At 41.7% G+C, this 26,124-nt stretch overlaps 1 protein-coding gene across 3 annotated transcripts in view; it reads right to left on the bottom strand.

The window, feature by feature from the left end:
• LOC115095887 (prominin-1-A-like) overlaps positions 1-26,124 on the bottom strand; it is a 156,930-nt gene that overhangs the window by 94,015 nt on the left and 36,791 nt on the right. For all 3 annotated transcript variants that reach the window (XM_029610185.1, XM_029610184.1, XM_029610186.1), the window contains 3 exons: positions 22,938-22,990; positions 17,781-17,986; positions 2,049-2,169 (listed from right to left, as the gene is read on the bottom strand). In XM_029610185.1, coding sequence (XP_029466045.1) covers positions 2,049-2,169; positions 17,781-17,986; positions 22,938-22,990 — 380 coding nt within the window. The remainder of the gene's footprint in view (positions 1-2,048; positions 2,170-17,780; positions 17,987-22,937; positions 22,991-26,124) is intronic.

Genomic DNA, 26,124 nt, shown 5'->3' with positions numbered 1-26,124 from the left:
AGGGGCCAGTTTTACATGCAGACTAAGACATACAAACAGTATGAAGATTTGACACCATTTGGCGTGAGGAAAGTCTCACAAATATGAAATTTCTACTGTTATCTCGCCGTAGCTTGATGGTACTGTGTTAGAGTCTCTTACCGCGGACGTTATGCATTCAATATTATAGCATTTTGATAAATTTAGGGGTTAGATTTCAGATAAAGTTGATGAACAATAATGAAGAAAAAAAATTTAATAAGTTTGTGGCCTCATTCTCCTAGCAAAGTCTTTGAATTTATGGAAGTCAGTTTCTTAACAATTGATCGCCTTATCTTTCCAGTTACTTATTCTGAAGAAAGCTTAATTCTTCTCACAACTCCCAAATTTATCACGATCTTCTCCCCACTGTAGAATGGTTAGAATAAAGTCCCAATTCTCATACCTTTCCTGAAGCCTTCTTAAAGCTCTTAGATCTCCTTCTGAAAAGTACCAGTGGGCATTCTCCTCTCAAATGCAGCACACTTGAGTCAACAGCAATACAGTTGTTAAACAATACCTTCAGATCCTTCCCTCTGGCTAAGGACAGGAATCCATTTCTCCTCTGATGAAACCTCCACTCCTCAGGCTCTTCCTAGTTGTAAGACACCTCTTCCCCAAAAGTCTGGAAACTGATTCCCTGGTTCCAAGGGCACTCAGTTGCAAGTGAAACAAAATATAGACCGACTCAAAAAGGGGAAAACCACAAACAAGAGCAGGAAGGGTGGAAAAACTTGCCTGAAAAATTAGGAGATAGTTACTGAAGAAAGACAACTCAAGGTTGAAACTCCTCTGCATTGGGTCACTGACAGATCTATCCCCTGGAGGAATGATAGGGACACTGCAGAATTTTCCCTACCCCCTGATCTAATCTTACACGGGGATGCCCCAATCCTCTCTGAAGGGATACCAAGCCTCTCGCAGGGAAAGACTCCAAAACTGGATCAAAAAGAATAAACACAGGTGGAAGTAGGTCAGTCTGGCCGGCTGACTTTAAAGGGCAACACCGCAAACACCCCTCTCCATTAAGTTAACAAAATTAACAGACCGAAGACAGAGTTCCTGCCTTAAGGAAATCTAACTAAAAATCCCACACCCTAAAAATGATCTCTGGTGGTTATAAAGACTAAGGCAACATCATCTCAGTCTCCCTAATGGGGAAGCAAAATCCAACCTTTCTGAACTTTCCCAGCTAGTTAGTAAACTTCTTCTAATAAGGAAACCAAGCATTTCTTACATATATGAGCCGTGCCATACTACTTTTAAAGTGAAACTCAAGACTTGGCTCTTCCGTCAAGCTTTCCCAGAGAGCTAAAAGCAAGAAGAACAACAACCATCCTTGCCTTACAGCAATAATCTAATGTTTATATTGCTTCAGTTATATGTTTCCAAGTTGTGTTCTAAGTGGATCTTAGTCGTTCTAAGTTGATCTTAGTTGTTTTCCCAATAGATGGTACTTTATTATATATTATCCGTTCATTATTTCGATATGTTCCATGTAAACCGCCTCCCCGGCGATAGTTATCTCTGTTAAATGTGAACCGGAGTGATATGTATTGTATACAGGAACTTCCGGTATATAAAAACCAAAAATAAATAAATAAATAAATATATGCTGTTACTACCTTACTTTATATGGGCTAGAAAGACTTTTTGGTAGCTCTGTGGCTTATTGGTAATAAGACATTGAAGAGGGACCTTCAAAGAAGATGACAAGGCCTGAAATGGCCTACCAATGGAGATGGCAGTATTTTAACTGATTTTGGGCTGATATGGAGGGAAGTGGCAGGAGAAGGATTAAAGGTTTAGGTAAGAGACATATTGGGTAGGGCGCTATCGTGCTGAGTATGATTATCCACCCAAAGTTAAAGAATCGCAACTGTACAGACAGGATGGGTCAAGTTAGTCTTTTTCTGCCATCATTTATTACGATACTGTTAAAAAGTCACCATTAAACTGATACAGTACATAGAGTGAACTAGAGCTGTAGCAATAAAGGAAGGAAATGATCTGGACACAGAGGGCCATACCTTGGAGATGGTGTTCATAAATGTCTGTACGTTATCCATAGAGTTATTGAAGTTAACATACATGCTCTGCACAGCTTGTGTCATTTGGCTGTTGCTAACAAAAGCACAAATGTCTCCTGCCCTGTGAAATTAAAACAAGAAAGCCATCATTATAACTTGGTCAAAGACTGGCAAAGACTGTGTTACTTTGCTGTTACTAGGACTACACACAAGAGCATGCTGACAGTAAAGCAGAATAAGGGCAGCACTTCCTTCAAAAACCAGATGACTTGCACTAGTGGAAGTGACTTGGGGCTGTAATTCTCTCAGGAAAGGCAGAAGGCGGATGCCACCTCCCATCACATGGAACTGCCTGAGAGGAGTGACAGAGAAGATAATGGGCTAGATATTCAAAAGCCATTTAGATGGATAACTGAAAAGTTATCAGTCTAAATATTTAGCTGTGATATTCGGCTAGATTTTAGCTGGAAATGTCGGGGGCCTTCCTGGGGCGAGTGGAATAAGCCAGTTAGGATAGCCATCTAACTCCGATATTCAGAGTTAGCCAGTTAACCAAACCACCTAACTCTGGCCACACTGCAGGCAGGTCTAAAGTTAGCCAGATATATCTATCCTGCTAATTTTTAAGATAGCCAGGTATATTCAACGGTGCTGCCGCACCACTGAATATCCTGGTTAAGTTAGCCAGATAGATGTATCCAGCTAACTTATCTGGCTGCTCGACGGCTGAATATGAACCCCAAATGTGTCTTAGTGTTGGTGGAAGGAAGAAAGGAATATAGAGAAAATAATTTTATTTTATTTTTTTAAAGATGCAATTGAAACATTTTAGGTCCTTGTAGACAATTCTTCACTTGGGGAGGAGGGCCTGACCAATAACTTCTATGCAAAGTTTGCAGTGGGCCTACAACTAAAAAATTTATTTTTATTAAAGGTTATATATCTAGAGTTGGGTGAACTTATTTAGTATAGGTTTGTTGAAAAATTTAAAAAAAAACAAAACAACCCTGGACAAATGTTGAAGGTTTACTTAATTGGCTCAAACATTTTCTTAGGAAAAATCCAAAGCAGATCCAGAATGTAAATTATACTCTATGCTTAGGGCCAGGGACACAAGAACACTTAGACTCAGTAAAAGGTATAAAGTATTTTTATTAGGCAATATAAGTGTTCTTGGGAGATGCTGGATACTGGGTGCCCTTAGTCTTACAAACTGACCAGCATCTCGTTGGATACAGGAAGTGACCCTTCTTTTATAGATAAACATACGGTATTGTGGAAGCTTCTAGACTTACGTGACTGCCCAAAGACTCATTTACAGAGTCACATCATGCTGTTGACATGACAACTGTGAACTGCCCTGATTAGTTTTCCCAGGCGTAGCCCATTTGCCCTCACTCTCCAAATAATCCTTTGTTCTGTTAATTATCTTGTCCAGTGAGATTTTAAACAGAATAGTGCCTGAAGCTCCCGCCGTTGGTTTCTTCTTTGTGACCCAATGAATAGGCCTCACCTTTCTGGTGCCAGCTTGTCTACCTGTTCAGGGACATTCTGCAAGTCATGCTCAGAAAGTCACTCAGAGTTCATTCAGCCCAGGCAGGCTAAAGAATAGCAGAGGCTTCTGGGGAGTTTCCTTCTCCATGTTGGTCTTCTGTTCAGGCATACTTCTCAAGAACCACTTCAGATTTCCCAAACATATGATCCAAAGCAGATTTTTCAGAGAGTGAGGGCAAATGGGCTACGCCTGGGAAAACTAATCAGGGCAATTCACAGTTGTCATGTCAACAGCCTTCTGACCCTTTCCTGCCTTGTGGCCTAGGGAAGGCCTCTCTGTTCCCTGACTTGGCCTTGCTTGAGGCTTCCTTACCTTCTTCCTGTTTCTAGGCCCTGCCTACCTTGCCCTTGCGGGCTCTCTATCTGTGCTGTTTTCAGGCATTCTGTGTTCCATGTTCTGTGTAGTCTCTTTCCTGGTTTGTCCTGTCTTGTCCTAGCCTGTCTGCCCCAGTCCCAGCTCCAGTGTTCCAGTTCCGCTCTTACCTGCATCCATTTCCACTCTTACCTCACTCTGTTCCTCAGGTTCCAGTTCCACCCTTTCTAGCACTCAGTTCCAGCGTTCCAGCCTAGCCTGCACCTTGTTCCAGTGCTCCAGCCTCAGCAGACCATCCACCCTCTGTTCCAGTCCTGTGGCAACCGCCCCTCTCTAGCTGCCCCTCATTCACAACAGCTGCCTCTGCAGCATCCCCAAGCCCCAGTAGACTCTATTCAGGGTTCTTTTGCATGGCACTGTGCAGTACTTCCCTTCTGAGTGCGCCTGCTTACAGCTTTTTAATTTTTATTTCTTACAGAACAAGATCAGTAAAATGAATGGGATATACTTAACATGCTATTTTCAGAAGGCTGCCTAATTACGTGTGCGCTTTTAGGGCGGCACAAACCAATCCTTGAATTTGAATATCAGGTTGTCATGCTGCTAAAAAGCAGGTGTGTACTTTTAAGGCGTTTTAAATGAAGTTATATAAAAATACACACTACTACTACTAAACATTTCTATAGCGCTACACGACATATACAGTGCTGTTCAAACATACAAAAAGATAGTCCCTGCTGTATAGAGCTTACAATCTAAGACAAACATACAGGACAAGAAACTTGGTTACAAGAAAAGAAAGTTAGTCAAGACAATCAGGCACAAGATTTAAAAGCAGTTTCAAAATGGTGGGTCTTTAGATGGGATTTAAACACAGCGAGAGAAGGAGTAAGCTCAGGAAGACAATTCCAAGCACACGGCGCAGCCAGGTGGAAAGTACAGAGTCTGGAATTGGCAGTAGTGGAGAAGGGCACGGATAGGAGGGACTTATCTGACGAGCGGAGTGCAGGAGGAGGGAGTGTAGAGAGAGAGATAAGAGGAGAGGTAGTGAGGTGCTGCAGAGTGAAGGCATTTGTAAGTGAGAGAGAGGAGCTTGAATTGCATGCAGGAGCGGATAGGGAGCCAATGCAGTAACTTCAGAAGAGGGATTATGTGAGCATAGAGACTTGTGCGAAAGAAAAGTCATGCAGCTGAATGGCATGTCAGTTAAGCATTTTAATTTTTAAAATTTAAATCTGCAGTCTTATTTTAGAAATTCCCCCTCCCATCCCCGCCTAAATGCCTCTTTTCAAAGGAAGCCAAAAGTACGCCCACACTTCCAGGTGGGTGGAAATCTCCTTATGCAGATTCAGCCAGTTTGCCCACGTAATTCTTTATTTCATCAATAACAGTCCGCCTTAGCTAGGCTGCAAAAATCAATTTTCAAAGGGGACTTAAGCACATAAATCCACTTTCCAAAATTATTTCAACAAATCTATCTGCTTACACCTGCTATTGCGGGTATCTAAGTACAAACTCCTCCCCAACTCCACCTCCCAGGAACGCCTCCGCTCAGTCCGGGTAAACCTACGTGCAAACAGGCAGCAAGTGCTTAAGTTTACCCGCATTGCATATCAGGTGGGCAATTACAGTATGTTAAAGGCCATTTCTTTCATTCATTTAATGTATCTATTTTCTTGGTGCTTTTTGAACCATCCCCATGCAAAACCTTCTGGAATGGTGTATAAAATAATAAGATACACTATACTTAACACAAAAAACAAAACAATATAGACCACACACACAGTTTTACCCCAGAAATGCCTTTGAAAATTGTCCTCTTTGTGCACCTAGATCCTGACTTGCAGGCCCATTCACTAAGCTGCATGCTAGAAAAAAATAAAAGAATGGGGTCACAAAAATCTTTCAACCGGGCAGCACTCTTCTGGTGCCAGCAGTAATAGAAGAGGTGAGGCATGCAAGAGGACAGCTGGGGAGAATGTGAGGGGAGGGTCGGAGGGGAGCACGTGTTGCTGAGAGGTGAGAGAGGGGACAGGGGATGAAATGAATGGGAGGGGATGACAGAGATTCAGCTGGGGTTGTAAGGAGGTCAAGGGGGGGAGAGAGAGAATCAGCGGAGTGGATGTGAAGAAGGCTGGGGAGATGAGAGAGGAATGGAAGTTGAGGGGGCGGGTGTCGAGAGAGAGGGGGGAGGGATAAGCTGGAGTGAAGGGAAGGCAAGGAATGATTGTTCAAGGGAAACTGCACACTGCTATTTGTTTTGGTCGTCCTCTGGGATCATGTGAATTTTTAAATGCTAAAATGGGGCCACACTGGGTAAAAGTCTGGAAGCCCTGTTTTGGCAAGTCTACCTTATGTGTATAGATTTGGTGGGTTAATTTTCAAGGTGGACTTATGCACTGAAGTCCACTATGAAAATAGATATAAAACTTATATTCTATGATACAAAATGACTCCCTAAAATTTAGAGTACATTCCATCCAAACTCATACCCCATATTCCTTTTGGGGACATTCCTACCCAACAAATGCTTTTAGGCTCATACTTCATAGTCTTTTCTGTCTGGCTCATCAGTTTTGTCCCTGCCACACATGACGTGCAGCAAATAATTTCAAAGCGTTATCTTTATTATATTTGTGTAGGGACCTGTTGCAGTTCCGGTCGCGACCCTCGCGACCGGACCCTTACCTTCTTCTTGCGAGGAAACGCCGGCTGGGCCGCGGACTCCCTGGGCCTGCTTCGCGGCGTCCCCGCGAGGGAGACTCCGTCGAACGCTGAGGTAACCCCGCCCTTTAGGCTCGCGCACAGAGGGAACCCTTTTAAAGGGCCTCTGGCGCGAAAGCGGAGCCAGCCTCCTTGCTGACGTCAGATGCCGAGGGAGATTTAAACTCGGCGTCTGACCGCAGATCCTCGCCTTGCAACGCGGTCGACTCGTTCTGAGTGGAGAGTTGCAATCCTGATCCTGCCTGCTTGATCCAGTCTGCCCGATCCTGATCCTGTCTGCCTACCTGTCTTATCCTGGTTACCTGTTCCTGCTTGCCTGTTCAGCCTTCCCGTTCCAGTCCTTGGTTTGGAACCAATCTTCGGACCGCCTTCTGGTCCTGAACCTGGTCTGTTCTCTCGTTCACGTCTCTAGCCGCTCTCCTAAGTCCCAGTGGCCCAGGGCCCTACGGACTCCTCCTGGGGGGACCGTGGGCTTCCAGGGCGAAGCCACCTAAGTCCCAGCGGTCCGGGCCTCCACAGGACTCGCCTGGAGGGGTCACGGACTTCCACAGGGTGAAGATCGTCTGCCCTCAGCAGCGGCACCGCCTTCTGACCTATTCCATCAGCAGAGAACTACTTCTTCCCTTCTTCGCCAGTCGGACCAAGGATCCATCTTCTAATTCTCAACAGGACCCCACAGATTCCCCATTAACATTGGGAACTTTTGATCTGCGATCTTCCTGAGATTATCGTGTACTCGGGGGGGAAGGGACCAAAAACAGAGGAATAACTGTAGCTGAGCATATGCAGCACTACAGCTAAAAGTTAACTGGATAACTCTAGCCAAATATATTCAGCAGGTAACTTTACTCAGATAACTTTGCCACTCACCGCTAGCTCAGGTCTCTGGCCATGCCCCCCTGCTGATGTCACTAGAGCGTCATGAGCCAGATGAGGATGCCATCTCTCGAGCTTCATGCATTTGTCCTGTGATGATCATGGTTTCTTTAACATCCAAAGTTGCTAAAATCTTTGTAGCCTTTTCTGCTGGTCCAAATTAGTTTTCTGAGCTTCCAGAGATTTTTGAGGTCCAATGGTCATCTTTTGAGCTGATCTGTGAACTTGAAGTCACTAATGTGATATCTTCTGAACAATGAAACACTTCCCTTTATCAACAGTGTGTGCTGCGTTCATCCAATGTTTTATCTCTTGGAGCTTCAATTCTGCCAGTCCAAATGCAATTTTGGTGTTGTATTAAGCAGGTTTTGATGGGTAACTTGGTATGTCTCACATATAGCTTTTGCACGGGCACACAATTGCATAAATATGATGAATTACAGTCAAAACAGTCTTGTAATAAATGACTGATAGAAAACGAAGGGTGTATAAATTAACTTGGCTCAAATACATTTTCACAAATTGAGCAATGGCCACATTTGAACTGGCCAGTCTTGTTTATGCCCACTGAAAGAAATGAACGTGAGTAGGAGAACACCAATTTATCTCTAAGATTTGGCCATGTGTATGAGCAAATATGAGTTTTTGATTAAATATTTCATGCTTGGCAAGGACGTGCCAATGTTTAAAAATAATTTTCTGTATCATGTCTGATCTTGTAGAAAAAGGAAGCACATACACTATACGGTTTGATGAGGATTATTGTCTGGGCTCAAGTAGGAGATCGCGATTAGCGTATAATGATTGTTTGTACACCTGTCTTATTACCGTTGGGGGGATATCCCCAGGCTATAAAGTTAGCAGGCTTACAATAATCCTGTAACTTATACTCAGCGGGAGAATCACACAGAAAACTTAATCTTAAAAATTGTCCTACTGAAATATTTTCACACAAATGGTAACTGTTAAAATGCAAAAAGGTATTTCTGTCGGTTTATTAAAGACAGTGGTGGCCAACCTTTCAGCATGTTTATATATATATATATCAAGATGTCTAAAAATGCATTACACACATTTCCCACAAAGGATAGCTTTAACATACTATTTAAGCCCCCTCCTTAGCTGCTTCCTGTCAACCTCGTTTGAAGTCTAGTGCTGAAGATGTAGTCTATATGATCTGATCGAAATAGGACTGTGCGGTCTGATGGCTTCTCATAAATGTCAACATCTTGATGAATAGTTTTTGAAAATACTGTTAAGTTATGCCGTATTCAAATACATTTATTTCATGGCACTGTCTACATAATGGACCATCAAGTGAAGCCAAGTAAAAATAAAACTGACAAAAAAAAAAGCAGTGGTTGTAGTGTACAAGGCAAACTTTTTTTTTTTTTTTAAACAGTGAATATAAGCAGCTTCGCACGACATATTTTGCATTATCTGAGAGCTTCCTAATCTCTGTATTCACATGCTCTTATCTTGTGGGGGGGGGGGGGGGGGTTTGAAGTATGACTATTTCCAGAGCCTGGTGCATCCTCTTGAGGAAGCCATTTTGGCGAAACAAAGGCCTTTGCTAAGGTTTGAACAACTTCCTGGATGCCTGCCAATGTTTGCATTTAAGAGTGGTTATAAAATCCTCTCCATTCAAAAAGTTTAAGTGGTTCATAAACCCTCTTTATTTGAAATTGTTCAGCTCAATAATTTAGATGTTTTCAAGGAGCCAATAATCTTTTCAGGAATCATTTTTGTTGTTTCCAAGATGAGAGTGGTACACATAGTAGCTTTGGGAATTTTTATGCCTGCAATGATTGGAATCTGCTGACTAGCCATCATTAACAGTTCTATATAACACATATGAGCGGCTTTTCCACCCATATCTAAGGTTTTGAATTCTCTACTATAGTTCTAAAACCATGTCAGTTAGATACCCTAACTGAACATTTTACCAAAGCTCTGAATGATTTAGATCTAACAAACAGTAGTAATGCAATCAATTCCTGGGTCTCACTAACAGAAAAAGTAGCTGATAATTGCTGTCCACTCACCAAAAAAGAAATTTCTATTAGTAAAAAGCAGCATTCCCCATGGTACACAGCTGAGTTGAGAACTCTAAAAAGAACCCTGAAAAAGGCGGAGAGACAACAGAGAGCTTCTCCTACTTCAGACTCATTAATAAACTAAACTACAGAACTATCCTACATCAATACAATGAATCCACCAAAGCAGCAAAAAAAGAATTTTATTCTAACAAAATTAATAATTTTCAATATAACCCAAGAGCTCTGTTTACCTATGTAAAAGATCTGATCAGTCCTATTGAAATTCCCACATCAGATGATTCGATTAATTGTAATGAACAGGGCCTTTTCTACCGCAGGTCCCACTCAATGGAACACTCTCCCACAAGACCTCCGACAGGACCCTTGCCCCATCTCCTTCAAGAAAAAACTAAAAACATGGTTATTCAACCTTGCTTTTCCAGAACCCTCATTTTAGCTAACACATGCTCTCCATTTCTCGCAACATATCCCTCCTCATTTCTCTTCACAATTATGATATGGTTTGTTATAAGTTCTCTTTCATTTTTCACTTTTTCTCTAACTCATATTACCTTGAAGAGACCCTCAGATACCCTTTAGTCTTTTTCTGCCTAATGGATCCATGCACAATCAATTGGATCGACCGTTTATTGTGACCTTTATTACTATGTAATGCTAATTGTTTTCCTGGTCAGTTTACTTTCTGACTATGTTACCCAGAGTTTTTTCTTATACTTTCATGGTTCCATGTATCGCCTACAGGCAAGTTCTTTGTAAACCGGTTTGATTTGTATCTAATGCAAGAAGATCGGTACATAAAAACTAAAAATAAATAAATAAATAATGAACTTGCCCAATATTTCAAAGATAAGACTTTAAACATTCTAAAAAACGTCTCCTCTCGGGATTCAAATCAAATTGTACAGCCAAGCAATACTAAAGATTATATAACTTCATTTGAAGCAATTTCATCTGTCGAAGTAGAAGGTATAATCAAAAATATGAATCCAGCTACTCACCCTATTGACCACATTTCAATAAAACCATTAAAAACAATCACCAATATAGTTTCCAGCCCTATTGCGGCTATTACTGAAGCCACTGTTCCAGATATATTGAAGACAGCTATAGTTAAACCAATCATAAAATAACCACAATCTAATCCCCATGATTTGTCAAACTTAAGACCTATATCTAATTTACGAAGTATTTCTAAGATTTTGGAGAAGGTAGTTAAACAACTATCAGATTACCTTGAAACACACAGTACTCTATTCCCTGCACAACATGGATTCAGAAAATATTTTAATACTGAGACTGTTAGCATCTTTACAAGATATTATCCTTCGAAGAGCCGATAACAGCCAAACTTGTTTTCTGATTATGCTCGATATATCATCAGCATTTGATACAGTTAATCATAAAATTCTCTTAAATAGATTAAATGAAATAGGCATAAGGGACTTTGCGTTGAAATGGTTCGAATTGTATTTAAAGAATAGATCTTTTAAAGTGAAATTTCAGGATAAAGAATCTCTACCAATTGATCTTCAACATGGTGTACCCCAGGGATCTTCTCTGCCTGCAATCCTTTTTAACGTTTATATGCTTCCTTTATGTAGAATCTTAGCTGGTCTTAATCTTACGCATTTTATATATGCAGATGTTCAAATTTTAATTCCAATCAAAAAATCAATTGACCTAATACTTAAGCTTTGGGACATATATCAATCTGCTATTGAGAAAGTATTAACCCAAATGAATCTTTCTCTGAATACAAAAAAAGACCGAAATCTTATATATCTGTCCTAAATTGACCCAAGCAAAGGAACTTGAAATTCAGGAAGCTGCTAAAAATTATCCCATTTCCCATTTTTCTAGATTGTGAATTCACACTGAAAGCGTACATGAAAAACGTCATTAATAATGGGTATTTTAAACTGAATGTTCTAAAAAGATTAAAGCTACTTCTATTTCCAAAAGATTTCAGAACAGTTTTGCAAGCTCTTGTTTTGTCAAAATTGGATTACTGTAACTCAATGTTTTTGGGCCTACCAGCAAATGTTACCAGACCATTACAGTTGTTGCAGAACTCAGCGGCCAGACTTTACACAGGAACTAGAAGTTCAGATCACATTACGCCAATATTGAAAGACTTACACTGGTTGCCTGTTAAATATAGGGCTCAACATAAAGTTCTCTCTCTAATTCATAAAACTCTCTACAACAAAAAGATTCAATAGTTAACTTCAGCATTACGTTTTCATATCCCATCAAGAATTACAAGATCAGCAGGTACAGGGATGTTGCTCATACCATCCCCTAAAATTGCTCATTTGAATAATGTAAGAGAAAGGGCTATTTCTATTGCTGGGCCACAACTATGGAACTCTCTACCACAGGAACTAAGGATGGAATCAGACATTAAAATATTTAAAAAGGGTATTAAAACATGGCTATTCGAACAAGCTTTCCAAGAGTCTTAACTTAATTTCCCCTTTATTCTATATACTTAGTTACGTATATTATCTCTGCTCTTACTGTTCTGCATCTTTATCTGTTTAAATATTTAGTAATTATTTACTATTTTATTTGTTTATATTAGTTTATTATGAAACTTTGTATTTACTTCTTTTCATTTTAATTTTGGAAATGCAAATATTTTCAAATGAATATTTAACTAATGTAAACCGATGTGATATGTTCTCATGAAACATCGGTATATAAGAATAAATAAAAAGATAAAAAAACTATTATAGTATGAGATAAAGAACACTAATATGAGTTTCTATTTTTTTCATTTTTGTGTATACACAATTAGGAACATTTTTTCACACCTGTTTGCACTGCCTGCTACACACACACACTTTAAAACAACTTGTTCCAGGAAATTCTTTCAAGCATTGCTATTCAACCCATCAATGAATGCAGCCATTAAACAATGGTAGATTCTGATTGCCCCATTGTTTTTCTCTGCTTGTTTTGCTCATGAAACTTTATCACTTACTTTCCTCATACCTCCAGCTGTATCATGTGTCACAATTAATTCACTATACAATTCTCATATTCAGTGGTATTTTAGTACAACTTCCTCATGCTAACCAGTCTAAAAGAGCCAGTGTAACCAAGCAATCCTTCTTATTAAGGTCTTTGGGCTAAGAATTTGTTTCTCTCAGCCTCAAAGAGGCAGAACACTTAGACAGGTTTCTTTAGAACCACACGTCCAAAGTCAGAGACTCAGTGAGTCTCTAACTTTCAGCTAGCTTAGTACTCCACTTATAGCTTTACACAGCCAAGCATTTCGAGCAGACAAAGCCCAGTTCTAGGCACAGTACAGCCCCTTGCTTTTAACCAGTCTCATACCGTCTTCCCAGCAGCTGGATACTCCTGCTTTCGTGGCTTGTTCATATTCAGGACACCAAAGCCATGTTTTTGGGTTCTCTCCCATCCGTCTCCCCCTGTCTTCTTAAATCTAAGCTCTTCTAAGCCACAGAAGATTATGGGGCTCCATAACACTCTTCTCTGGGGACTTGCTTAATGTGTCAAACAAGCTAGACTATCCTAAGACACATGGCAGGGGCCAACCACCAGAACTGCCAAGATATCCAGTTCCAGGAGGAATCCATTTTGGCCAGAATGGTTTTGAACTTATATCACAATGCAGTGCGATATTTGTAGTCCCTAATTCTATCCATTGAAACCAATGCTGTGGGACCCACAATGTATCAGGATAAGATTGTCAGAAATCCAGAACTAACCTAAAATCTCCCTCCAGGATTTGGCAGTTCTGAAACACTCCTTCAGTCAGTTAATGTGGGGAAGAAGGCAAATACCCTCCTGAGGCAGTCCTAGCTCCCAGCAAATGCCCCATGCCCCAGGAAATCCTTGCTCCACTATAAACATCACCTCCCTCCCTACCCCCACCTCAAAGACAGACACCATCCTCCCCTCAACTACACACACATAGCAGGCATAGCCAGTCATTCCTGGTAAGAAAAAGAGGAAGAGAACAAACTATCTTCTAAGTGCCACATCTCTAGTTCAATTCAAAATGGCATCCTGGCAACTTGCACTTTGAACTGCATCATTCCATGCACAAGTTTAGTGCATTGTGAACTCATCTTATTTAGTTTATTCCTATAAAAAATGCTAAATTTGACATTTTATTCTTTAATGTAAGGAACATAAGAATCATTGGTAATCATGTACCTTCCCCATTGCCTGTCGCTTTTTTCAGGCACTTCAAAACGAATTACATTCAGATACTGTAGGTACATGCTGGGTCAAGACCAGTGGTGGTAGACCCAGAGGTATGTGGTTTTGGAGTCATTTTTTGTTACTTTTGCTGAGGATGTATATGGAGGATAGGCCGTATGGATTCAGAGTTTTCACCTAGAAACAGACTAGTTTGAAGGCCACAAGTCAACCACTGGAGTGAACTCCTGTTTACTGTCTTGCACTGTGAAATGTTTACAAACAGGAAAGAGTGTGTTAATTTGGTTATTCCACTAAGTCTATGATGAGAAAACTAGCAATTAACTTATACTAAAGCCTGAGAGAACGAAGGCCACACAGCTGTGCCTGAAATCTGATAAGAACTCAGAGGGAGGGAACGCTGTTGCTTTCACAAGCGTTTGTAGTCTATAAGGAGAGACAGCGAGAAAGAGGGGAGAAGAGTACTAGTCATGTGCTGTGATTCTGCCCTCATGGGCAGCCTCTTACCTTCTCTCTGCCTGGAAGCCACAGCCCTCGGTCTTCCTTGCGGCTGGAGCCTGCTTCTCTGTCTGCCCTCTGCGGCTTGAGAGCTGCCAACAACGCTGGGCCTGTTCCTCGGCCCCGCCATGCTCTTTAGCGAGTCCTCCTAACCTTCCAGCTTCTCTGTTTCTCCAGGTGACACCTTGCCTCGTCATTGGAGTCTCGTCTCAGCTGGATTCCCTCCCTGCACTTGTCCTGCTCTCCGCATGGTCCGTGACCAGCCTCTTTAGGTTGTGTAGGACGCACAGTGGGACAGGGTGGTCCGTGACCAGCCCATTGGGTCCGCCCATGTAGGTGGGCTGCGTAGGGCACTCTGAGAGACAGTGCCAATGTCTGAACCTTCCCAGCTCCTCGTCTCATCCAGAACCTTCCCAGTTCCTCGTCTTGTCCAGAGTCTTCCAAGAACCTCATCCACATCCAGAGTCTTCTCGTTCATGTCTTGAGTCTTCGGTGTCACAAGGCCTCCGTCTGCCCTCATCCTCAGTCTAGCCTGCTGCTTCTTGCCAATACCCAGCAGTAGGTCCGAAAGGGCTGGGAATGGTCAGACGACTGTTCAATAACATAATGTTGTTGGCTTCCAGAAGCATGCAGGTCCGGCAGAGGGTAAGACTTTGTCTTCGCCCATGCTGGGACACGCCTCGCAATCCTCGATGCTGTCTTGGATTCGTCTGGGGTCATGCCAAGGCCCATGGGCACACAATCCCTCAAGTTGGGATTGCTCTCCTAGCAGTCCCTAATGTAACATGATGGTATGGCTGATCCTTTGGAAATGTATGCTTTTTATATCTATGTAGCAATTGTTATTATCTACCATTACTTCTTCTATACGATCTGATTTTATTTGTTCTATCCTCCTATTGCTCAAATAAACTTATTTCTTACGTGGAACCGTGATGTACTGAATCCAAGTTTGTGTGTGGCTCTCTGTATAGGGGATAAGCTCCTGGGTTCAAGCCCCCAAGTATAATCCCAGTAATTGTGTGTGTTTATATGAGATAAGCCCCTCAGGTCAGAGCCCCTGGGCAGGATACCAGTGTGTACGGTCTGAACCCATAACATATGGTTAATGTGAATGGACCGGTCCTTCAGAAACTTATCTAAACCTTTTTATTTAATTGTGCACTGAGTAGAAAAAAAATACTCTTTTAAAATTTGCTACTAAACAGTTACATGGACCGTCCCTACTTCTAGTACTATTTGAAAAATTACTGTAAACATTTTCCTATTATCTTGTTCCACACCATACTAAGGGGCCAATAATCAAAATGCCTGCATTGGTGCAAACTGCATGGATACTTTTTACCCTTGGTTTGCAGGTTCACAGGTACTTTTGCACCTGGAAAAAGTTCCTCAGTTGTAGGGGTACTTTTTTTGGCCAAAAACAAACAATGATTCCCTATTTTTCTTGCCCTTTCCCCTCCCCACAGGCCTCAATTTTATGCTGCTGGCGAAGCCTTGGGAAACCCCACCAGCCTTTCCTCTGTCACTGCTACTGCTGCCACAGTGCTGATCCCACTGCCCATCATCCTGCTACCTGAGCTCTCCTTCGGCAGTAGGCCAGTCCCTCCCCTTCCAGCTCCAGGTGAACAACACCAATGCACACGCATACACAGACACGCCATGATGCTCACCCAGAGTTCCTTACAATTGTATAATAGAGTTGTATAATGTGCATCACCCAAGCAGAATCCCAATGAGTTTGACAGTTAAAATACTTCTTAAATATACATACGGAAATGAGAATCTGGCTAATGAGTATATGTCAACATCCGAAAGGACAGAGATAAAAAGAATGAATGTTATAATTATTATTATCCAAATCCAATTGTGTTAACTGTAGAGAATAGAGCTAAAATGACTTGCATAATCAGATCCGTTAATCAAGTTGATTATCAAAATGTCAAGAAGATGTACATGGACCTAGTTTGGGAATCATTTGTCAGCTAGATATGTGGAAGTTGACAGATAGAAAAACAAGAAGTGAAGGAGGAGGAGGAGGAGGAGGGGTGAGATCTAGAGGTGAAAGAATAGAGAGATACTGAAGAGATGGGGTTGTAAAGGAGAGATTTAGAGCCAGGAGCAAAATGAGATGAAAAGGAAAAGATCCACATTAGAGAGAGATGTAAAGAAGAAAGCGATGAAGACAGGAGGAGAGAGAAGAAAAGTAAGATGGAAAGGAAGCCCTGAAAAAGGAGTTAGGAGAAGACAGACAAGAGAGATTGGGACCAATGTGATTATGGGAAGAAACACCCAGACAAATAGAGAAGAAAAGCATTTTATTTTTAGTTTAGTAATTGGAATATGCAACACAGTGATCTAGTAGCTAGTATGGCTCCTGGAATAAACTGCATTTTCTATAGGTTGCAATGGCTTTTACTGGACCAAATATTTATCCAAAAATATTATACATGAGTTTATGATACCACACATATCCCGTCTTCAGATATAAATAATGTCTTTGATAGAGTGGATCATGGCAGACTGATCAGACACTGATTGGGGAAAGGCATTGGCCTGATCAATACCTGAGAGACACAGCCATGGACTGCACAGGGTCAGGAAAGGGGGCAGTAGAGGTCCTTAAGTTAGAGAAGAAAACAGATGAGAGATTTTGGAGGGGAGAAAGTGGTGAGGAGGTCAAGAAACTTAAAGAGGGGAAAATGTGGTAAGAGGACAGGAAGGAAGAAGAAGAGAGATGAAAGTAGTAGAAAAAAAATCAATACATTTTTCTTAATGATGCAGGAGGCCTCAAAACTATTTCTCAAAGGGGGATAGCTGGCCAGCCCTGACATAAGATTCTTCCCTCTTCTTTCCCCTAGTATTTCATCATCAAATTCTCTCCCCTCCCTCTGCCCTCCAGAAATGGTGGTGACAATCAGAGCATGGGACCCGGGGAGGAGGCAGGGCCACGTGGGGGTCTGATTGTACCCTGGCTCTCAGACCCTGCGCTCCGCGACCTGCTGCCACTGGCCAACACTACCACTGGAAGGAGCCGCACAGCAGGCATTCTCGCAGGTCAAACAAACAAACAGGCAGCAAGGACCTGGCGCACACTGATAATTTTGGGGGCAATTTTCAAACTGCTCAACATTGCTGCAAAGTCTGCAGGTACTTTTTTAAAGCAAAGTCTTTGCACCAATTTTCAAACAAAAAGTATGCACATACTTTTACTTTGAAAAAATTGCCCCAGGAAATGTGCCCACTGCCCACAGAGATATAGGCACCTGATTTTTCTGTAGATTCTTTTTCCAACCAAAACTATGCTTGGAGTTTTCTCTCCTAATCTAACCCCGCCTCCACCACAACGCATATAAAAGGCATGCGGGTTATGGCACTATCCACATATAGGGTGGGCTATTTTCAGACTGACAATTTATGTGGGTAAAATGCTTTTTCAGTCCACAGAAATCTCTTTCAAAATTGCTTTTGTAATGACAATGTTAAGGATCTGGGACAATATGCTCTACTTACAGGATAACAGCAGTAACCAGAAATAGAAAGCCACAGAGAGTTTGTCTCTTGCAGTTGGTTTGCTTCGTTTGTTTCTGAAGCATCTTGCCCCCACAGTTGTTACAGCAGCGGCAGCAGCAGAAGAAGGCTCCCACCAGTGGCATAAAGATTATGAAGAGGATACCAATGGCAACGCACACGAGGAAGCCAACTTCATACAGAAGTACCTAGAACATAGGACATCGCAGGTTATGACATCATTTCTTAATAAAAAGGTGCACGAGTGAGATCACTTCGGCATCAAGATATGACATTTTAAGCCTGCCAACCCGTCCTCCCCCATTAAAATGTGCAAGTTTCCTAAGCTCTACAGTTGAAGTCAAGACGATTGGTACTGCTGCTCCTAAGCTTCAAATGTGTGCTAATTCAACACCTTCTTGGTGTCTGTTACTGGGAATCTCATACATGCGCACATATTTATGGGGATTTTGCATATATAACAAGGATACTCTTTTACAGATCCAAGGAAACAGGTTCTTTGAATCGCTAGAGATGGTCACTTGTAATTAAAATTACTCCTGGCACTCTCATATCCATTTGACTATCCAAAAACCTAAACAAAAATCAAACAAGCTTTGAAATTTATATTGGTAAGAGCATAAGAATCGTGGCAGGATTAGTGATTTTTTTTTAAAAACTTTATTTATTCAAATTTGCAGACAATCATCATCAGTCAGGCTATGCATTTTTAAACTATAAATTGCTTTCTTCATGTCATTCTAATAGAAACATGTGCCAAACATGATGTGCCAATATGCCATCCCAGTTTTTTGGGGTTTTTTTAACCATTGACATATAGATGCACTGAATGACGAATTCTCTTTACACGTCAAGGATTCAACCGTAGAAAAGATGTACAAATGGACAGTAGCTACAGCTGAAACCTTGGTGATTGGCGCTACTGCTCACAAGTTTCAAACTTTTGCTAATTCAACCCCTTTTCTGTGTCTGTTAGCCTGTGTCCAATATATGCCAATGTATTTTTCTAAGCATTTTGTAAAATTATTAAAAGAATGCTAGCAGTGATAAATATGTTAGACAAAAGTATTTGAGAAGCAACTGACACAAATGAACAGTCAGATACCAAAGAGTCAATAAGTGCAATACATTTCAACATACAGGGTAAGATATCTCCCAGCAGGACAATACAGCACCCACTCACTTAAATATACTGTATTACATTGCTAAGCATGACAAAAACTTCAATCATTATTCTTAAGCTTTATCCATCAGTATACCACCCTGAAACTCAACAAATCCATAAAAACACTTCCTTTAACTTAGTGGCTCTCAATCCAGTCCTCCAGTGTTTGCACCTCTCTCTCATGCATATCACTGCAAATCTCCTGAAAACCCGACTGGCTGGGCGTGTCCTGAGAACTAGGCTGAGACCCACTGCTTTAATTGCTTTGCATGATTATTTCATATACACATGGCTGCTGTCTATAAATGCCAAGTCTCCTGCATGTCTCTGTAATGCTTCCTAAAGATACAGCAGGGCAAGCTTCACTAAGCTGCTAGGGGCAAGATAAACAGTTTGTTTTGCACTTGCATACATTTTTACAAACTTTTAAAAAGAAACTACTCTTTGAAAGTGCGTCATGTTTGTGTAGAAAACTCCAGTTTCATTGTGTCATTTAAAACAAGCTGTTGAAATGTGAAAACTATAGGGTCCATAGGACTAGAACTCTACTTAGAAGGAGGTTTGACTAAAGACTTGTCTAAAGAAATGGACGGATTTTTTTTTCCCCAAAAAATACCTTGTGTTGGAGTTCTCATAAATCTGAAGAATTCACAATGAAACCCAAAAGGGTCATATATCTGCATGGGACAAACCAGAATCCTTTATTTAACACGTTCTCCTATGCGGTAGTTAATGTAACACTAGATATATTTAACACCACAGAATTTTCAACCAGTTGTGAAACTGGGTGATGTAATGTATCATCAGGACCTACATGGGTGATCCCATTCGGCAGCTGGAGTATAGGCTTGACAATGTCCCTTCCCAGTCTGCCTTGTTGTTGCGTCTGTCGGTCTCAGACGGCTTCGCCCCGTATGCCTCACCTTGTTCTCGGCTCTTCCTGCTTACCTTGGGAAAATGGCTACCGCAGCATCTATTTGCCGCCCTCTCCGGCGTCCCCGGAATGGCTATGGTGTTGCCTCCCGCCATGTTCCTCCCAAGGACCTACTAGGATGCGCATGTGACCCTCATCTTTATTCCAGCTATGGCGCAAACCTCGGGTGCGTCCCCCTCGAGTGACGTCACATCCGGGTATTTAGGTTTCCTTCTTTTGCTAGCTATTCGAGTTAGCAACGATTGGACTCGTCCGGTCTATGCTGCTCTGCCGCTTCCGTGCTGCCGCTGGAATCTCTCTCTCTACCTTTCGGGGTAACTACTAACCTGGGTACCAACTTCTCAGGGGCACTTCCTCTTCTTTCAGGTGCCTTACTGGGATCAGGTACTCGCTCCTCGAGGGCCTGCTCTCCCTTCCTTGGTGCCTGAAACCAATTACTTCTGCCTGATGGGAACCTACTACCTTACAGCTACCATCTAGTGAGTAATATAACTTTCAGTCTCTCTCATCTACAGCTTTGCCGTGCTGGGAACCAGGCACCGGAATCTCCCTATATCAGCTTGGTGAGAAGGGTCCCTCTGCCGAGGGTCCCTGGACTGCTACTTCAGAACCCGCTCACTACTGCCACCTCTGGTGGCTTACATCTGCTGTATAATAAAAGACAATTCAGTGTTTGTGCATCCTGAGTCTAACCCAGTACTGTGGCTCCCAACAGGGATCCTCCTCGTGGGTGTGGTCATCTGCCACAGTACCCAAGAATCCACCCAAACACCTCAAAACCATAACACTTGTCAGTTCCTTCGGCCTAAAAATCTATTGGTCATGATTTCTTCATCACTCCCTGCTGAACTATCCAATGGGAGATCAAAAGTGACTGTTTTCAATAGAAGTTTTTTTGAACCAAAGATAAATTGACCCCATTTATAGTCCATCTCATCACATTTAAACTTTTTGATCTTCATCATTTTTAAGTCAGACCGTAATTTTTCCATACAGCATTGAAAATCATTTAAACTGGGGTCAAAAATATCAAGTGTTATGTCTTTAATTTGTTCCAACATAGTCACCAACTGTTACCCACTTTTTTCACAATAAGCAACGTCAGGTCCATTGAATATTTGTTCAAGATCGAATTCCATTTATTGACAAAGTCAGGGATTTCATAATAGGTTTTGAGTTCTTTAAGCATTCTCAAACCCTGGGTCCTCTGTTTAAGTACTCCCAGGGCCGGCAGAATCACTAGGCGAGCTAGGCCTGTGCCTAGGGCACCGAGACTTAGGGGGCGCTGCGGCAGGCAGCAGAATTTTGAAAGGGCAAAAAGTGCCCTTTCAAAATTCTGCCAGCCTTCAACTCGCCTAGATGGAGACCAAGCGTTCAGATTTAGGGGGCGCCGCGGCAGGCAGCCAGCTCCCAACTCGCCCTGCCACCCCGCCAGTGTCACCCTCCCGACACCCCCCTAGTGGTCCAGCGGAGGGCCCGGGAGCGATCTGCCGCTCCCGGGGCCTCCGCTGCCACTAAGCAAAATGGCGCTGGTGACCTTTAGCCCCTACCATGTGACAGGGGCTGAAGGCCACTGACGCCATTTTGCTTAGTGGCAGCCGAGGCCCCGGGAGCGGCAGATCGCTCCCGGGCCCTCCGCTGGACCACCAGGGGGGCACACAAATGCATTGGCCCCTGGGTGCCGGAGACCCTTGGTGTGCCACTGGGTGCGAGTCATATGGGGCCGCAAGCGGTAGCAAAGAGGAGTGGAGATTTGGTGGGCCGCGAGCAGTGCCCAACCTGCTTGTGACCGGAAAACCACACAGTCAGCGGGCGTGATCGAGAATGAGGTAGGAATCAGGGCCGAGACCGGGGGGGTGGGGGGGGGGGGGGGCGCAAGGGAGAAGGCTCGCCTAGGGCGCCAAATCCCCTTGCACCGGCCCTGAGTACTCCACTAACAAAGCATTATAGAGTTCCATATATATCAATCTTTTATGCAAAAATAGATAACTCGGATCAATTTACCAAAATTTCTTCCCTGGACATATCTTCATTAAAAAAAAATTCTTTCCTTGGGACTGAGAAACTAAGTACGAACTTGCCTAGGAGTGTTTCTGCTGGATATACGAACTGAGTGTAGGACTGCTTCTGCTATATACGCATAGTGTGATTCTATAATATTTAGACAAAAGCAGGATTAAGATGCACTGCTAACTCAGCATTTATTTATATTTTTTTAGCAACAGATCTCAATATTGATGACTTTTCAAGCTTTGTAAAAGCATATTTAAATGCCCCTGAAACAGGCAACAAGACATGGTACCATGTCAGGCTGCACAGAATCATAATATTGTTGGACCTGGGATGAAGGACCTAATTTGACGAGGCTTCCCCCAAAACAAAAAAAAGTCAGGGAAGTATTGTTTTTAAATGCATAAAAATAATTTTAAAAAAAGTTTTGGGATGATACTACAATAGGTAGGAAATAAATTGCTAATGGACAAAGATCCACTAAGACCGAAGGTTACAATATTCAGTTATTAAACCCGGCATAGATGTTATGAAGGACTTTGTCTCTACTGAATGTGCCTATAGGTCTTAGTTCACCAATTGAGAATTATTTGATTTAAAATGTATCTGAATGCTTTTCTGTATGTGGAATGTTTAACTCTGTACCTCGAAGGGGTTGTGTCAGCTTCTATTCACTTAAGAGATTCTTTGAGACATACAACTTAACCAGAGGTGCCTAAAAACTTTTGCATGGTGTTCTGTGTCACAAAATACCGGGTGGGATTTCAAAAGCCAAAACGGATCACCAGCTAGGAAGGCTAAGGATTATGCTACACAAATTATGAATTTTGGTTCAGCCCATCTCTGAAATGTACCTAACTCTGGAAATCTAGGAAAGAAATGAGCCAACCTGAAAGAAAATAAAGGTATTAATATTAATCAAACTGTGGACCATATGTACATAAATATTTTCCCGATAAACACAAAAAAAGAGAGAGAAAAAAAGCCTTTCATACATCCGGCCCTCCATCTATAAAACAATGGTACCTACCTCTCGAGTGTTAACATCCTTGAAGTTATTCTTAATCAGCGTTTGTAAGAATTCTATAAAACAAAGCAAAATACGTTTATGTTGTATAAAATCTTTACACAGCTGAACAGATACTCAAGGTGGGAGATCTACTGATGATGTTAGCCTAGGATTGCACCCATGGGTTTTCTTCAGAGGGTCCTTGCCAGTTCTGAATGCTGGCACGTTTCCTCCATCTGCTTGATTTGCCCTGTGATCCCTCATTTAAAAAAAAAAGTATCCTGCATGTGAGTATTAGAACCTTTTCCCCCAGAAAAAATAGCTCCAATAACACCTGTTGGGTTTGAGTTCTTATATTCTCACACTTACACAGCTTGTTTTTGTTTTTTTACTTTTAGAAAGAAGAGGTGGTTCGATTTCTCAAGACCAGCACCAGAGAGAATTTGTGATTTTTTTTTTGGGGGGGGGGGGGGGGGGCTTTTTCTTCTTTATATATTTATTTTCTGTCCAATAGCCTTATGCAACCCCCACCCCCCAATGAAATGGGACTTCACTGTTGTGCAGTGGTCGTCCCCTCCAAATGTATTTTTTGGGTTATTCAAAATGGTCTATTTCACTTGTGCTGTAAGGACAGGGGGGGGAAACTCCCTCAATCCCTTCTGTGATCTTTGACTCCATCCATAGGAATAGCTGGCATAATAATGGAGACCAACACATTGTATCAAATTCAAACCCAACAGCAACTTTATTTTCTGGGATATCCAATCAACCAAAACTATGTACATGGATGAAAAAGCAGAATGGCTGAACACAGCACTTCCATAAGCGTGAATATTATCACTACTACTAATCAGACGGGTCAACCTGTTACTCTCTCCACTGTTTTCTTTCTCTCTCAGCCTAAAGGAGGTCTGATTTGTTCAAACCTACCCTATCAAAATTCTCATCCAATGGGCACCAAATATATAATCACATTTCCCATAGCATTACTCATGCCTCATGATGTCTTGGATCTTTTCCCCAATCTCCACATCACCATCCTTTTAGCACAAGCTTCTCACACACTGCATATCAAGGACACTTTAGGAATATCTTCACATGAAAATCACCCCACTTAAGCTTCTGCTCTGCACCTCTCTTGGGTTATTCTTTGAGAAGAGAAAACACCACCCCAGTATACTTCTCAGGGGGAGGAGAAACTGGTTCCCTGGACTTCCGCACATTTAAAAAAAAAAAAAAAAAAAAAAAGGGACACTTCCAATTTTGTGAACAACAGAATCCTACACTTCTCCTTGCTAAATGGTAATTTCCCCAGGGGTAGGAAAACCCACTTCCTGCTACGCAGCAGACATCTTGTTTCTCCACTCTTGTCCAAACCCCATGAAAGAGAAGGGCTCATTTCCATTTCTTCTTGGCCTCCGGCCTTTCTCCTTGAAGGGGGGAAGAGCCCCTGCATGGTCCCACTCCCCTTGGAGTGTCCTTGGGCCTCCCAGACTGCAGGCTGAGTACTCCAGTCGATCACATAGCTGGAGATCCCTAATCCCCACTCTATACTGGCAAGAGCAGGGGAGGAAAGGGCAAAAATCTGACAAAAAAAACCTTTCCCCCTTTATTTTGCTCACTTCTTTCAGCAACCAATCAGAAAAAAATCAAACCTTTAAGGAAACAGACTCACATTTTCTCATTAACCCATTAGCACATAATACTGTATGCTCACACACCTAAAATGCTAGCCAGTGGTCAACTAGTGTTATTGAAGGCATAAACATTTAACATTTTCCAAAACCAGATACATTGATAACCCCCGGAGACTCCACCCAGAGTCTTCTGTACCCACCAGGCTCACAAAAAGGCAGAAATAATTGGAGGGTCTTCCTATACTTACATTATTTATCTTTGCCAGCTAAAGGAGCACTCCATTTACATTTTATTAAAATTTATGAATCACCTAACACAGTAGAGGTCTAGGCGATCTACAAAAGGTACATGAATAACAAGAACAAACAAAATCAATAAAACTAAAAATATAAAAACAAAGCAACACTGATAAAATTAAAATGCAGTACAAATTAAAAATAACTAAGCCTGAACAAAAAAGGTTTTAGGAGAGTTCTGAAGGTTTTGATAGAGTCGCACTGTTACATTTTGAGGGGGAGCGAACTCCAAAATTCTGGGCATGCCACAAAGAATGAACAGTCACGTGTTATTGAAGGCATGCAAATTTTGGTGACGGAACCTCAAGGAGGCCATGCTGTGAGGAGCGTAAAGATCAGACTGGTTGGAAAACTTAAGCAAAAGTATTTGCCCAAGGGCAAGAGTCATCATTGACGAGCTTATAACATGTCATGCCAAGTTTATATTTGATTCATTCAGCGATCGATAGCCAATGTAGATTAATCAGAGTGGGTGTAATGTGATCTGATCGCTTTGTAACTGACAAGAGTCATGCTGCTGAATTAATGAGTAATTGAGTGGGCCTTAAAATTGAGAAAGGGAGACCAATATAGAGAATGTTACAGTAGTCAATGATGGGAAAGATAGAGGCTTGAAGGAATGTGTGAAATTCAGAGGGAAATAAAAGGTTATTTGAGCCCAGCCAGTCGATGAAGTCTGAAAAAAACTTGTCTTAGCACAAGCTTAATTTGAAGCTTGAAAGAAAGGTACTAACTAATAGAACCCCTAAACTTTTGATCTGATTACTAATTACAAAAGAGGAGGAGTTGATGCATATAGTCGATTCAGAGACTAAAGAATAGGGACTTGATAGTGCAAGAAATTCAGTTTTTGACATGTTTAATGTTAGCTTATTGTGTTTCAACCATGATTTGATTGAAGAAAAGCAGATAATGCAATTTTGTGTATCAGCCCAGGATGAATGAATACGGATGAGGAACTGAATATCGTCTGCATACAGTTTATAAGAATCTATCAGATGGGATAGGATTTTGCAGAGGTGCTAAGTAAATATTGAAGAGTAATGATGAAAGAGCAGAGCCCTGGAGGACTCCAGTTTTAATTTGAGAAACAGAAGAGAAGTCATTGTGAACTTTTATTTGTTGAGTACGATTAGATAGATAGGAACGAAACCAATTTAGAACTGTGCCAGATAGACCAGCTTCCTGTGATCGAAAGAGTAGTATATTATGATCTACAGTGATGAACGCTGATGAGATGTCAAGGGAAACCAGTATAAATCGATGGCCAATGT

Source organism: Rhinatrema bivittatum, chromosome 7 (assembly GCF_901001135.1).
Source record: "Rhinatrema bivittatum chromosome 7, aRhiBiv1.1, whole genome shotgun sequence".
Lineage (NCBI taxonomy): Eukaryota > Metazoa > Chordata > Amphibia > Gymnophiona > Rhinatrematidae > Rhinatrema > Rhinatrema bivittatum.
The sequence above is the reverse complement of the archived record's forward strand: the minus strand, read 5'-3'. Positions and strand labels throughout refer to the sequence as shown.